We start from the raw sequence: 15,518 nt of genomic DNA, 5'->3' as shown, positions 1-15,518 counted from the left end.
TGTTTTTCTTTTGACCGGATAGACCACCTCGTAAAAGCGGTAAATAACACAATTGGAATTGAGCAGACGCCGCCAGAAAAATCCATGCAAGATGTCATGTTCAAAGGTCTGGACCGTAAATCCCGCCGATGTTTTCCGGTGGTAGAGAAAGTTAGCGCCCTAATTTCCAGAGAATGGAAAAAACCGGAAAGGAAAGGTTCTCTTCCTCCATCCTTTAAACGGAAGTATCCATTCAAAGAGTCCGCATCGGCGACGTGGGATAAAGCCCCGAAGCTCGATGCAGCGGTAGCCAAGGCTTCCAAAAAATCCTCTCTACCGTTTGAGGATCTGGGGACTTTAAAAGACGCACTGGACGGGAGGGCAGATGTGTTTCTCAAGGGAGCCTGGGAAACTTCAGCAGGGGCTCTTATACCATCAATTGCTGCCACCTGCACAGCACGCTCTATGATGGTGTGGTTGGATAGCCTGGAGGATCAGCTGAAAAACAAAACCCCGAGAGACGAAATGTTATCCTCCCTCTCTATGATTCAGGGCGCTGCGGCGTATCTGGCTGATGCTTCGGCGGACTCGGTCAAGTTGGCAGCCAGGTCGGCCGCTCTTTCTAATTCAGCCCGTAGAGCAATCTGGCTGAAGTGTTGGCAAGGGGACATGCAGGCCAGATCTAAATTATGCAACATTCCGTGCGAAGGGGCGCACTTATTCGGTCCAGTGTTAGACGAATTATTGGAAAAAGCGGGGGATAGTAAGAAACGTTTTCCCTACTTTGGTAGACCCTCTTACAGGCGTGGCACTAATAGGAGGTGGTTTGACCGAACAAGATCAAATAGAGATATGACGCCAATAAAAAGAAAGGTAGAGGCTATATGTTTAATTCCTTTCGAGACAACAGGAAGCCACAATGACTGGCGGACCGGGTAGGAGGCAGGCTTCTAGCCTTCTATCCGGCATGGCGTATTATTTCCAATAGCCCGTGGGTCCTGAACATTGTTGAGTCTGGACTAAAGTTTGACTTTCAATTCACTCCGGACGACAGGTTTCTAGTAACACCAATGCGTTCTTCCTCCACAGAACAGCTGGCATTAGAGACTGAGGTCCAGGAACTCCAACAGAAAGGCGTTTTGGTGGAGGTTCCTGAAGTACAAAGGGGTAAAGGATTCTATTCTCCCCTCTTTTTGATTAAAAAACCGGATAATACCTTTCGCACAATCATAAACCTTAAGGGCCTAAATAGGTTTTTGTGCATCCCGTCATTTAAAATGGAGTCGGTCAAAACCGCAATAAAGTTATTGTTTGACAGGTGTTTTATGGTCGTCTTAGATCTTAAAGACGCATATTATCATGTCCCCATACACGTAGACCACCAGCGTTATTTAAGAGTTGCAGTCCTTTTAGGGGAATCAGTCAAACACTTCCAATACAGAGCACTTCCCTTTGGTGTTGCAGTGGCCCCTCGGGTGTTCACGAAGATAATGGTAGAGGTTATGGCACATCTCCATGAGCAAGATATTCTCATAGTTCCATATCTGGATGACCTATTGATAATAGGTAATTCTGAATCAGACTGCACGTCCCAACTACACAAAGTAATTGCAGCCTTGCAAAGGTTGGGGTGGATAATTAATTTTAAAAAATCGCGGTTGCAGCCTCTAGAGGTTCAAGAATTCCTGGGTCTCATATTGGACTCAGTTACAGGAATGCCGTCTACCTGTCGTTAAGTTGGAAAAAATCCAACGACAGATACTTAGAGTGATTCATAATCCGTTAATAACATTGAGGGGAGCAATGTCACTGTTAGGCTCACTCACGTCTTGTATCCCGGCAGTACTTTGGGCCCAGTACCACACCAGAGTCCTACAGTGGGAGGTTTTGTACAACACTCGTCTGTTAGGGGGTCGCTTGGATAGTTCTTTTTCCTTGTCTGATTCCACTATTCAGTCCTTACGTTGGTGGTTACACACTCCAAACCTACGTAATGGGGTTCCCTGGATAAACCACATATCGCGTGTAATAACCACAGATGCTAGTCCCACGGGATGGGGGGCGCATATGGGTGAATTGTGGGTCCAGGGGGTCTGGTCACACTCCGAACAGAATATGTCATCTAACCTTAGAGTTATTAGCCGTAGAGCGAGCTCTGAGCCATTTCCTTATATCCTTGCAGGGCCATCACGTCAGGCTATTCTCAGACAATCAGGTAACGGTAGCTTACATTAACCACCAAGGGGGAACCCGATCGAGATCTTTAATGGAGGTATCGGGTCGTATCTTACAGATAGCCGAAAATCATCTACGGTCGCTCACTTCACTGCATATAAAAGGGAAACACAACGTCGTAGCCGACTTTCTAAGTCGTAGGAAGCTCGGGCAAGGAGATTGGGTGCTCAATCAGGTCATCTTCGATCAGATCACCCATCGTTGGGGGTACCCACAGATAGACCTCTTCGCCAACAAAGAAAACAAAAAATGTCGTCGGTTTTGTTCCCTAAACCCCAGAGACAATCCGGAGGCGGTGGATGCCCTCCTAATTCCTTGGCACTTCAAAATAGCCTACGCCTTTCCCCCGTTGAACTTGATCCCGATTGTTCTAAGGAAGATTCGGGAGGACAAAGCTCATGTAATTCTGATAGCGCCGTTCTGGCCCAAGAGGCCGTGGTTTCCTTGGCTGAGGAAAATGTCCATTTCTCAACCGTGGATTCTCCCAGAGCTCCCAGACCTCCTTTCACAGGGTCCAATTCTCCATCCACAAGTGGCCAATTTACACTTGACGGCGTGGGATTTGAAGGGTCATTACTAAAGAAAAAGGGATTTTCAGATGGACTCATTAACACTCTATTAAAGAGCAGAAAAAATTCCACGACAAACATTTATGTTAGAATCTGGAGAAAATTCATGTCGGTTTCAGGATCAGTGATTGGTCAGAAAGCTAATATTCCTAAAATCTTGGAGTTCCTGCAGAGAGGTCTAGAGATGGGGCTAGCTACAAGCACCCTTAGGGTCCAGGTGTCAGCCTTAGGTGCATTGTATAATTGTGGGTTAGCTAAAAATTATTGGATTGCTCGTTTTATTAAAGCGGCAGCTAGGTCAAGACCCATCGTTAAGGAAAGACTAGCCCCATGGGACTTAAACCTGGTCCTCTCAGCGTTAACGGAACCCCCCTTTGAGCCTTTAGAATCTGCTTCTATAAAGATCTTGTCCTTAAAAACAGCTCTCTTGGTTGCTCTTACGTCGGCTAGGAGAGTTAGTGATTTACAGGCCCTCTCTAGACTGACTCCATATATGCAGATTAGAGAAGATAGGGTAGTATTAAGAACCGATCCCCTCTATCTTCCGAAGGTAGCATCAAAGTTCCACAGGCTTCAGGAGATAAATCTCCCCACTTTTTGTCCTAATCCTAAAAACCCAAAGGAACTCAAGCTCCATACATTAGATGTCAAAAGATGCCTTCTTAAATATATTTCTTTAACAGATCCCTGGAAAAAAGATAATTCCTTGTTTATATCCTATCAGGGAGTCAGGAAAGGGTTTAGAGTATCCAAGAACACCTTATGTAGATGGATTAGGGAGGCAATTTCTTTGGCTTATTCAGCAGGTGGCCTACAAGTCCCGGAAGGCGTAAGAGCCCATTCCACCCGTGCCATGGCAACTTCCTGGGCGGAGAGGTCGGAGGTGTCGGTTGAGGATATATGTAAGGCGGCCACATGGTCATCTCCGTCTACTTTCTTTAATCATTATAGATTAGATCTTGGTGGCTCCAGCGATCTCACATTTGGTAGAAGGGTGCTGGAAGCAGTAGTCCCGCCCTAATACTCTTTTCTCTGTAATTCTCTCGTTAGTGCTGTCATGACGACTGAATAAATACTCAAGCTACTTTCCAGGTAGCAGTGTTTTTCAGGAGTCCATGACAGCACTCCTATATTCCCTCCCTTTTTCCACTGGTATGGCTTTCACCACATTAAGTATATTTTTATATATAAATTTTCTAAACTTTTAGTCACAAGGTGAATTGTGTTAGATATTTTTCTCCTTCGCCTCATTGGGGGACACAGGACCATGGGTTATGCTGCTGTCACTAGGAGGCTGACACTAAGCTGAGACAAAAAAAGGTTAGCTCCTCCCCTGCAGTATACACCCTCGTACTGGCTTCCAGACACCCAGTTCAAGCTTAGTGTCCGTAGGAGGCACACTGATTTTTATTTTCACGGATTTTTTCTTTTTAATCCATTCCGGACGAAGGGGGCGACGGATTCTTTAGTGGTCCGATCTTCCCCGAACCAACAACAGGCGAGCACGGGAGTTTCACCTCTCCGTATCCTCTCCTGCGACGTGGGAGCCACTGCCTGAGCTGACCATTTTTGGGCGACGGTTTTTTCCCTAAAAGGGACGCCGATCTCCCCATGTTGTACAGAGGAGCACTGGTGTTTTACCTCCAGTATCCTCCTCTGCAGCCAGGCCTTTTTATTGCCGGACATTTGCCCTGTCCACCAGGTTTTACCCTCGGCTGTACAGTGGCCCCCTATTCCGTGGCGTCCGTGCAGACCACACTGCATCACCAATGCTCTGTGTGACTCAGGTGGTGGACGGTTCCTCTCCACTCCCCTCTGGGGCTGGTGGATGGAGGCTTCCCATCCCCTGCACCGTCCCAGCCATCCTTAGGCTCCTCTCACCTCCTCGGGTAAGTGTCTCGTGGGGGATGGGGGGGGTCGCCGGCGGTCCGGAGGGCTCCTTCTTAAGCAGGGCACATTAGGGGCTGTAACGTCGGCACTTTGCGGCCGCGCGCCGGGCCCAGGCCGCAAATTTAGCCCCCGGCTTCGGCCTAGCCGCTGGTCGCTGCCGATAGGCTCCGCCCACTCCTGCGCATCATCGGCGGCGCCGCCCCTGGTTCCTGGCGCTTCTCACAGCCGTCGAGATCTCCTTCCTGATCTCGGCGGCCATCTTCACTCCACATGCCGCAGCTCCTGCTCGGAAGCACCTCAGTGTCACTGCGCCCACGTGCAGCCAGTCTACTCTCAGGCTTCTCAGCTTCCCAGGACAGCGGGACACAGGACCGGGGTAAGGAGACATCGTCAGCTTCTCCCCTGCAGCGTCTCCCTCTGCTTCCCAGTCCAGTTTATAGTCCCTGTGGCCTCTTTCTGCATTAGAATCATGTCGCAGTCAAGGTCTAAAAAACTACCTAAAGTACATACGACCTTTTTTTCTGCATGTACCACCTGCCAGGCCCCACTTCCTAAGCCTCAAAGTTCTCCCCTCTGCTCTGCCTGCGATGCCCCAGGTGCCCAGGAGCCCTCCACCGCCACCGACTCTGGCGTACCTAGTCCCCCCCCCCGTGGGTCGCTTCACTCACACAGTCCGTGGATTTTTTAGCCAACGCCATCAAATCCATTCAAAATCCTCCCGGGGTTCAGGGTAATCCGCTTCAGGCGTTAAGAGATCCCTTCATAGCAGGGGAATCGTCGGCCAGCAGGGGCCGCTCTCCACTTAGAGAGACTCGGTCATCCAGAAAACGGATCCGCACTACCTCTCCTGAGCGCTCTCCTCGCCGCTCAGACTCTGCCAGCTCCACCTCTCGCTCACCCTCTTTGGGGGCTCACAGCGTTCACGACTCTGAACATGAGTCCGAGGTATCATTGGACCCGGAGGCTCCGGAGTTCAGAGCTACGGTTGACTCCCTCATTGTAGCTGTCAATCACACTCTTAAGGTGGATGATGACGCTAATTCCGCTCCGGAACACGCGGTCTCTTTTACCAGATCCAAACGTTCCCACAAATCTTTTGCCTCTCATCCAGCTTTTCTGGATATAGTCAGGCGTCACAGGGAGCATCCAGATAAGCGTTTCACGGGTAAGAAGGACCTGGCATCCAAGTATCCCTTTTCAGCGGATCTCGTGAAGGACTGGACGGATCCCCCTTTAGTAGATCCGCCGGTCTCACGCCTAGCTTCTAAAACGCTTCTTTCAGTTCCGGAGGGCGCTTCAATTAAGAGTCCCACTGAACGCCAGCTAGACTCTCTAGCTCGTTCAGTGTATGAAGCCTCTGGCTCTTCCCTGGCCCCCTCCTTCGCCGCTGCTTGGGTGACCAAGGGTATGGTTTCCTGGGCGGATGCTCTAGCGAAATCCATTAATGAACAGGACCTCCCGTCTGAGATGGCAGACCTAGCCAAGCAGTTAGCCATGGCTAGCGATTACGTGATGTTCGCTTCCCTCGACGCGGCGAATTGCGCAGCATCGGCGGCTTCCAACGCCATTGCTATCAGAAGGGCTCTTTGGCTCAGGGAGTGGCGCGCAGACTCCTCCTCTAAGAAATCTCTCATCTCCCTCCCTTTTCAAAGCGGGCGTCTTTTCGGCGAAAAGCTTGACCAGCTTATTTCCGACGCCACAGGGGGAAAGAGCAAGTTCCTTCCCCAACAGAGGCCCAAGGCGGCTTTCCAGCGCCAGCCTTTCTTTCGTTTTCGGCCTTTTCGTACCAGCCCAGCCTGGTCCAATCCCTCCGGGCTTTCCAGATCAGACCGTTCCTCTCGCAATGACACTCTCGTCCCTCCTTCAGGCCGAATCCTTCCTGGCGCGGGAAACCAAGGCAGCCCAGAACCCGAGGTTCCAGACCTCCCAGATTCCCGTCTCAATGACTCGGGAACGGTGCCAGTCGATACCATCAGAATAGGCGGACGCCTTCTCTTTTTTCAGCAAGCCTGGCTCTCCGTCGTGCACGACGAATGGGTCAGGGATCTGGTATCGTCCGGCTACAAGATAGAGTTCTCCTCTCCTCCTCCAACTCGGTTTTTCCCCTCTCGTCTTCCCAGTTCGGCAACTCAGACTCGCGCCCTTCTTTGCGCCATTCACATCCTCCGCCAGAGCGGGGTCATTGTCCCGGTCCCGGAACACGAGAGGTTCAAAGGTTTCTACTCAAACCTCTTCGTCGTGCCAAAGAAAGACGGAAAAGTGCGGCCCATTCTGGATCTGAAGCTCCTGAACAAGTGCGTAAGAGTCCGGCACTTCAGGATGGAATCGCTCAGATCGGTCATCTCTTCGATGGAAAGAGGGGAATTTCTGGCCTCGATAGACATCAAGGATGCCTATCTTCACATCCCGATTTTCCCGTCTCATCAGAGGTTCCTCCGCTTTGCCATTCTGGAGGATCACTTCCAGTTCACGGCCTTACCCTTCGGTCTCGCCACGGCGCCCAGGGTATTTACCAAGGTCATGGCGGCTGTCATGGCCATCCTTCATTCTCGAGGAGTCGTCGTGTTACCTTACTTAGACGATCTCCTCATAAAGGGCCCGTCTTTTCAGGCCTGCGAGTCAAGCGTCCACATTACTCTGGATTCTCTTTCGCGCCTAGGTTGGTTGATCAACTGGGACAAGTCCTCTCCCGTTCCTGCCCGTCGGATCTCCTTTCTGGGAATGATCCTGGACACTTCGAGGGGGCTGGTCTTGCTTCCTCGGTCCAAGGCCCAAGCACTTCAGCAAGAAGCCCAAACGCTCTGTCATCCTCGCCCGCGAACCATTCGGTTCGCCATGAGGATCCTGGGAAAGATGGTTGCAGCAATCGAAGCAGTTCCTTTTGCTCAACTCCATCTCCGTCCCTTGCAACAGGCTTTGCTAGACAACTGGGACAGGAGCATCTCTTCTCTCGACCGCCCTTGTCCCCTGTCCCCGCGGGTCAGACAATCTCTCGTATGGTGGACCCTGGGCCCATCTCTCCTCCGGGGGAAGTCCTTCCTCCCGATCCGCTGGTTAGTGGTGACTACCGACGCCAGTCTTCTTGGCTGGGGGGCGGTGTTCCTTCACCACTCTGCCCAGGGCCTCTGGACAGTTCGGGAATCCAAACTTCCCATCAACATCCTGGAGATTCGTGCTATCAGACTTGCTCTGAGTCGCTTTCACCCCCTGCTCGCGGGTCACCCTGTACGAGTCCAATCCGACAACGTCACGGCGGTGGCTTACATCAACCACCAGGGGGGTACCCGCAGCAGGGCCGCTATGCAGGAAGTCTCCCTCATCCTTCGTTGGGCCGAAACCAACCATTCCATCATCTCCGCGGTGTACATTCCGGGAGTCGAGAATTGGGCGGCGGACTTCCTGAGCCGCCAGGGCCTTGCCTCGGGGGAGTGGGAACTCCACCCAGAGGTTTTTCACCAGATCTGTCTTCGCTGGGGGACCCCGGACGTGGATCTGATGGCGTCCAGATTGAACGCCAAGGTCCACAACTTCATTGCTCGATCTTGGGATCCCCAGGCCATAGGAGTGGACGCGCTGATTTCTCCGTGGCATCATTTTCAGCTCCCATACGTGTTCCCTCCCCTTCCTGCCGAAGGTGATCCGAAAGATCAAGATGGAGGGAGTTCCAGTCATTCTGGTCGCCCCAGACTGGCCTCGTCGCGCTTGGTACGCGGAGCTCGTTCAGCTCGTAGCCGACGTTCCCTTGCGGTTGCCAGACCGCCCAGACCTGCTTCGCCAAGGACCGATTTACCATCAGAGCTCAGGGGCCCTACGTTTAACGGCGTGGCTGTTGAAACCTGGGTTCTAACTCGTGCCGGTTTCTCTCAGCAGGTCATCCCCACCATGTTAAGTGCTCGCAAGGCGTCTTCCGCCTCCATCTACCACCGCGTCTGGAAATCCTTCTTCTCATGGTGCAGGCTCCGGGGTCTCCCTCCCCTCGTTTTCTCTATCCCTTGCATCTTGAATTTCCTTCAGGCTGGTCTGGACTCCGGTTTGGCCCTGAGTTCCCTCAAGGGTCAGATCTCAGCGTTATCCGTGCTTTTCCAGCGTAGGATCGCCACCAACCTTCAGGTCAAGACTTTCATCCAGGGAGTCTCCCATGTGGTCCCTCCCTACAGGATGCCGCTGGAGACCTGGGATCTCAACTTGGTCCTAGGGGTCCTTCAGGAACCTCCGTTCGAACCCCTGCAAGACGTTCCGCTCTCGGTCCTCTCCTGGAAGGTTGCCTTCCTGGTTGCGGTGACGTCCATCAGAAGGGTTTCAGAGCTCGCCGCTTTATCCTGCCGGGCTCCTTTCCTTGCCTTTCATCAGGACAAGGTAGTCCTTCGTCCTTCTCCGGCGTTTCTTCCAAAGGTGGTCTCTTCTTTCCACCTCAATGAGGACATCATTCTTCCTTCCTTTTGCCCACAGCCCAAACATAGAGTCGAGAAGGCTCTCCATACTCTGGACGTGGTTAGGGCCCTCAGGAGGTACATCTCCAGAACGGCTCACTTCAGAAAATCGGACGCCCTTTTCGTGCTCCCGGAGGGTCACAAAGGGTTTGGCTGCGTCTAAATCCACGATAGCCAGATGGATTTGATCTGCTATCCAGGAATCCTATCGAGTCAGAGGCAGTCCTATCCCGGCGGGGATTAGAGCTCATTCCACTCGGTCGATGGGTGCTTCCTGGGCCATCCGGCACCAGGCAACAGCGGAGCAGGTTTGCAAGGCCGCAACGTGGTCTAGCCTGCATACCTTCACAAAGCATTACAATGTCCACATCCACTCCTCTGCGGACGCGGCCCTTGGCAGGCGTATCCTGCAGGCGGCCGTTGCGCACCTGTAGTCAGTTGGTACATGGAGGTATTTGGTTGTATTGTTTCCCTCCCAGGGACTGCTTTGGGACGTCCCATGGTCCTGTGTCCCCCAATGAGGCGAAGGAGAAATAGGGATTTTTGTGTGTACTCACCGTAAAATCCTTTTCTCCGAGCCACTCATTGGGGGACACAGCACCCACCCTGGTAGCCTTTTTCGGCTCGTGATCTTGTTTTTTGTTCTTGACTGTTTGTTTGACATGTTATATTCTAATGTTACTGGTTATATTGTTTCTATCCTACTGCTTTTGCACTGAACTGGGTGTCTGGAAGCCAGTACGAGGGTGTATACTGCAGGGGAGGAGCTAACCTTTTTTTGTCTCAGCTTAGTGTCAGCCTCCTAGTGACAGCAGCATAACCCATGGTCCTGTGTCCCCCAATGAGTGGCTCGGAGAAAAGGATTTTACGGTGAGTACACACAAAAATCCCTATATGTGTTACTAATCAATGGAGGTCCTCTCATGCTCTGTAATCCAACTGATGCGGGAGAGAGGTGCCGCCCTTTTATCTCTGTAGGTTTCCTGTCCCTGAAGGGCGGATCCCCTCTCTCGTTAGTGCTGTCATGGACTCCTGAAAAACACCGCTACCTGGTAAGTAGCTTGAGTATTTCACCATGGGGCGATGTTCTGCCTATAATCATCAAATCGGTCGTCAACGAATGAACACTTTGTACAGTCACAGGATTCATGTTTACATGAGCCGATGATCTGGAACGAGCTGTATAACACTTTCGGCAATTATAAGCCCATATCAGTGGACCTTACATTCTCAGCGAGTCTAGCTGGCACTGTGGAAGTGACCAGATGTTTTTTTTGGATGTGATTGCTATTATTATTGGTTTATCATGCTGATGACATGTCCCTTTATTTTCCTTGCAGACCGAGGCAATGACAACTGGTTAATTCGATATGAAAGCCAAGAGGATTTCATTGAAGGATCTAAAAAAGCCAACGATGGCCCCGTACCTAAGGCAAGATGTTTTCTGTGTAGCGTGAGGATTTTCCTGCTTGCTCAGATGCTCATTGTTTTTTCTTGGTTTCAGGATTGGACAGATAAGGAGCCGATTATTCAGATTGCTGCAATTGACAATGGTCTGGCATTTCCATTTAAACATCCAGATGAATGGAGAGCGTGTAAGGAGTGCCTTTTAACTTTTTTTTGTGATGTGTGCTAATTTGTTCAGCAGAAAATATCTGCATTTTCTTACATCCGTTCCGCTTTAATGTAAGTTGTAGCCTACATGTATAAAAAGTGGTGACATTTAAGCCAATGACTAAGTTGGGTCGGTGCAAGACAGCGACACACTACACTCGGAAAATGCATCATCATGACGTGGGTCTTAAATCGCCCCACAAATGCAATGACTAATATGTTTAAGGTTCAAGAAAATCAGATTTGGATTTCTTGAGATGTGTCTCACGGTTGCCACAACTTGCAAGACTCCGAGCGACCCGTTCACTTTCATCATGGTGCTATGGAACAGTGCCATTCTGTCATTTTTGGCTAATTTATTAATGTATGTTGCAGCAAATTGTCACTTATACATCCTACTGTTCACCATGCCATGCACTATCTTCCCGGGCTTTTTCTATGCCATGATTTGTTGACACTGTATAACAAACTGCATAAAAAAGTACATATTTGCTCCATTCTCTCCCCACTTCAGATCCCTTCCTCTGGGCTTGGCTTCCTCAGGCAAAGGTTCCCTTCAGTCAGGAAACGAGAGACCTGATCCTCCCCCGCATCTCTGACATGAACTTTGTACAGGACCTTTGTGAGGATCTGTATGAGCTCTTCAAAGTAAGTGGGGGAAAGTTTTATTTCTGCGCTTGATAAGAACCATCTACCTGGTCAGCTGATTGCGAATAAATCGTGTTTATTTCTGCAGACTGATAAAGGGTTTGACAAGGCTACGTTTGAGAAGCAGATGTCTGTAATGAGAGGACAGGTCAGTCGTTTTTATTTTGATCTTTTACTGATTGTGGACAAGATGGCTACAGGTTCGGTTGTAATAAATGTTTTTATCAATATCCCTGCGTACATCTGGCCCCCCTGGGAACTAGATCCAGCTGGTCAGTGGGGACATGTGATTGCTCCAGTTCGATACCCATAACCTTTTGAGACCATAACCCTGGACAACCTCTCCTACATGCGATATTGATGTTTTCAGCCTAAGTTCCTTTCTCTCCATCAGATCCTGAATTTGACTCAAGCATTAAAGGACGAGAAGTCGCCCATTCAGCTGGTCCAGATGCCCAAAGTAGTAGTGGAGCGAAGTCGTAGCGGGAGCCAGGGCCGAATCGTCCACCTGAGCAACGCGTTCACACAGACTTTCCACTGCAGGAAGCCGTTCTTCTCCTCCTGGTAGCCGGGAAGGGAACAGACCTAATGTCTTAAATCTATAAAGCTGCTGTTTTGCACAAACACTGCAAAGAGTGAAAACTGCTGTCAGTCCTGTATAGCTGCCAAACCGCCGGCCTCCAGAAGGGAAGCAGTGACCTATGAATGTAATTCAGTTTACAGTCCTGTCGTATTCAGAGGTGGTTTTGTCAGGGACGCTGGTAGGACTGCATTGACATGTACTGTATTTTTATATATTCCCTTTTCTTTTAATATATGAAGTAGTGCATTCAAGCCAATCCTTCTGCCGTCCCCTCTATATGCTGGAATGATGCCTCCTCTATTTCCAAATTGCTATTCTGGGTTGTGTATAATTTATAAAAATGAAATTATCTAGGCCCCGTGGTAAATAACCACGTGGGTATTTGGGATTTCACTATGAGATGCATTTTTGTTTTTTTTTCTTATTGTATTTTTCTAAAGTGCCCGGTCTATTTGTCAAGATAAGAGAAAATAAAACCCTTCTTGGATCAACGTAAGCGGAGAATGTTTAAGCCTTGGGATGGTAATGCTGTACATGTTCCATATCACTATAGTGTCAGTGTGTAGGTCACTTTTTTTGGGGGGGGGTGGGCTGCCATAGTATAAAAGAACTTAAAGGATATTGTGATGAACCTCACTTTGCCTCCCCGACTGATGTTACTATTACGTTGGACGGATCGTGTAGTACAGTTTCCCCACCAATATCCTATTCCGCATCACTAGGGACATGTAAGATCAGCTTGGCACAGTGTTACAGATACACAGATACCCCCTGTCCACACAGGCACAAGGAGTGAGAGAATGTGGCTCATGTTGCCGCTGATGTGGCACCTCACTCGCTCACAACCCTGCAAGGCCCCTTTCACTGCACCAGAGAAACAGAAACTTATCAACCCAGTGGGACTGCCATCAGTTCCTTGTTGGATATAATCCTGTTAATGGACCGGGCGTATATCGAGCCAGAAACCAGCCCCGTTGGCATGGAAAGTTTGAGAACCGGTTTGATGTTAGACCATGTGCTGGGCTGCATGAGGTTCCCGGCTCTTCTAGCCTTTTTAGAAGTGAACAGCAAGCATGGCAAAGAGAAGGGCGCCTTACAGAAGCGTTTTAACCAGTAGGTTGGTCACACCCTTTTCTGGTGTGGCTGAACCACCTGCTGAGCCAGGTGTCCTGTTACCGTTACACATACTGAAGGAATGTAAATCTGCCATTCAGTCCCCCACCCCCAACCCAATAATGATAGGACCTGAAAGCACTCCTGACTTTGATTAGTGGAGGACTTGGGACCTAAATCTGCAGGGCATTTCTGGCCGTCTTATATTGGGGGAGAGTAGGCACCCTATAAGGTCTTCAAGGCCCCTAGTCACATTAGTGTAAACTTTGCCAAAAGGACTAATTTCGTCCGAACCTGCCAACCACAATGTGAAAGCTTGCTCATCCCCCATGTGGCGTAGACAATTGCTGCTTACAGTTATATGTGGAGTATTTTAGATCCAGCACCTTTTTTTTTTTTTTTTGGGGGGGGGGGGGGGGGTAATTGAGTGGATTAAAGCAGTTTACTGTGATGTCCATAGAATCAGACTTTTTTTTTTTATTATTAATGTACAAGAAAAATGCACAACCAATCCAGGCTTGCAGTGACATGGATACCGATGACTTGGCCTTATGATAGGCGATTGAAAGTCGAATTGTAGCTCGTCAATTATCAGCTCTATATTGGCAGTGGGACAACTTCTTTAACCCCTTCACCCCCAAAGCTTGCTTCGTTTTTTGCTCCCCTCCTTCCCAGAGCCATAACTTTTTTTATTTTCCATCAATATGGCCATGTGAGGGCTTATTTTTTTGCGGGATGAGTTGTACTTTTGAACGATACCATTGGTTTTACTATACCGTGTAACAGAAAACGGGGAAAAAAATTCCAAGTGCGATGAAATTGCAAAGAAAGTGCAATCTCACACTTGTTTTTTGTTTGGCTTTTTTGCTAGGTTCACCAAATGCTAAAACTAACCTATTATGATTCTCCAGGTCATTATGAGTTCATATAGAATATAAGTAACTAGCACACTCCAATAAATTGTGATGCAAAACGGGGGGGTTTATTTACATACAGTAGTCACAAACGTTTCGGTCTGCACTTGACCTTCATCAGTGTGCTAAATGTAGTGGTACACTTGGTAGGACCCCGGTGGTAATTAATTTTCATCCACTTGGAAACTAACTGGGAAATATATGCCAGTATGGGCAGCAAGTCAGTCAACTTGTGGGAGGGAAGGAAGTATGAACGTTACGCGGTGTCCACCATTTAGCACACTGATGAAGGTCAAGTGCAGACCGAAACGTTTGTGACTACTGTATGTAAAGAAACCCCCCTGTTTTGCATCACAATTTATTGGAGTGTGCTAGTTACCTATATTCTATATATCAAGGTTTGGGAAATAATAACTGTGCACCTCCCCTCCCAGGCTGTGCTGAACATTCTTTATACCACATTGAGTTCATAGACACCAAACATGTCTAGGTTCTCTTTTATCTAAGTGGTAAAAAAAAAAAATCCAAGGTTTGCAAAAAAAAAAATTGCGCCATTTTCCAATACCCGTAGGGTCTCCATTTTTCATGATCTGGGGTCGGGGGGTGTTTTTAATGATACCATTTTGGTGCAGATACGTTCTTTTGATCGCCCGTTATTGCATTTTAATGCAAAGTCACGGTGACCAAAGCGGTTTGATTTTTTTTTTCCTCGCTATGCCGTTTAGCAATCAGGTTAATCCTTTGTTTTTATTGATAGATCGGGCGATTCTGAACGCGGCAATACCAAATGTGTAGGTTTTATTTTTTATTTATTTTTTTTTATATTGATTGGGGCGAAAGGGGGGTGATTTGAACTTTTATATATTTTATTTTTGTAAATATTTTTAAACACTTTTTTTTTTTTTTTTTTTAAATTTTGGCATGCTTCAATAGCCTCTATAGGAGGCTAGAAGCATGCACTACACGATCGGCTCTGCTACATAGAGGTGAAGCACAGATCACCTCTATGTAGCAGAAATGCAGGGTTGCTTTGAACGCTGACCACAGGGTGGCACTCAAAGCAGTCGGCCATCAACAACCATAGTGGTCTCAAAGAGACCTCTGGTTGTTATGGCAATGCACCGATGACCCCCGATCATGTGACGGGAGTCAGTGGTGTGAGCAATTTAGGCCGCGAGCGCTAGTTAAAGGCCGCTGTCAGCGTTTGACGGCGGCATTTAACTAGTTAATGGGCGCGGGCAGATCGCGATTCAAAACAGCTGACATGTTGCGGCTTTGAGGTGGGCTCACCGCCGGAGCCCACCTCAAAGCGGGGGTTAGCCCTGAATGCAAACTTTGCAGTAATGCCCTGCACTACGAGCTACAGACTAGGGCCGGGTAGATGGTGAGATGGATGTGGTACTTGATAAGTGCTGCAGACAATAAGACCCTGGGAAGGATGAGAGAAGAAATTTTAAGCAAACTGCAGTCAGGGGACAGTAGATTTTCATTTTTTAGAAATTTCTCTTAGACCTCAGACTGGAGCCTCTCACCTAGCCAAATC

General features: G+C 48.9%; 1 protein-coding gene across 1 annotated transcript in view; it reads left to right on the top strand.

Annotated features, from left to right (window-relative positions):
• Positions 1-12,439, top strand: part of PI4K2B (phosphatidylinositol 4-kinase type 2 beta) — a 29,592-nt gene extending 17,153 nt beyond the window's left edge. Inside the window, exons 6-10 of the mRNA XM_077249928.1 lie at positions 10,444-10,535; positions 10,608-10,698; positions 11,232-11,365; positions 11,454-11,513; positions 11,760-12,439. Coding sequence (XP_077106043.1) covers positions 10,444-10,535; positions 10,608-10,698; positions 11,232-11,365; positions 11,454-11,513; positions 11,760-11,933 — 551 coding nt within the window. The 3' untranslated portion in view covers positions 11,934-12,439. The remainder of the gene's footprint in view (positions 1-10,443; positions 10,536-10,607; positions 10,699-11,231; positions 11,366-11,453; positions 11,514-11,759) is intronic.
• Positions 12,440-15,518: the final 3,079 nt, after the last annotated feature.

This window comes from Ranitomeya variabilis, chromosome 4 (assembly GCF_051348905.1).
Source record: "Ranitomeya variabilis isolate aRanVar5 chromosome 4, aRanVar5.hap1, whole genome shotgun sequence".
NCBI classification, from domain to species: domain Eukaryota; kingdom Metazoa; phylum Chordata; class Amphibia; order Anura; family Dendrobatidae; genus Ranitomeya; species Ranitomeya variabilis.
Note: the sequence above shows the minus strand (reverse complement) of the source record. Positions and strands in the feature narration are given on the sequence as shown.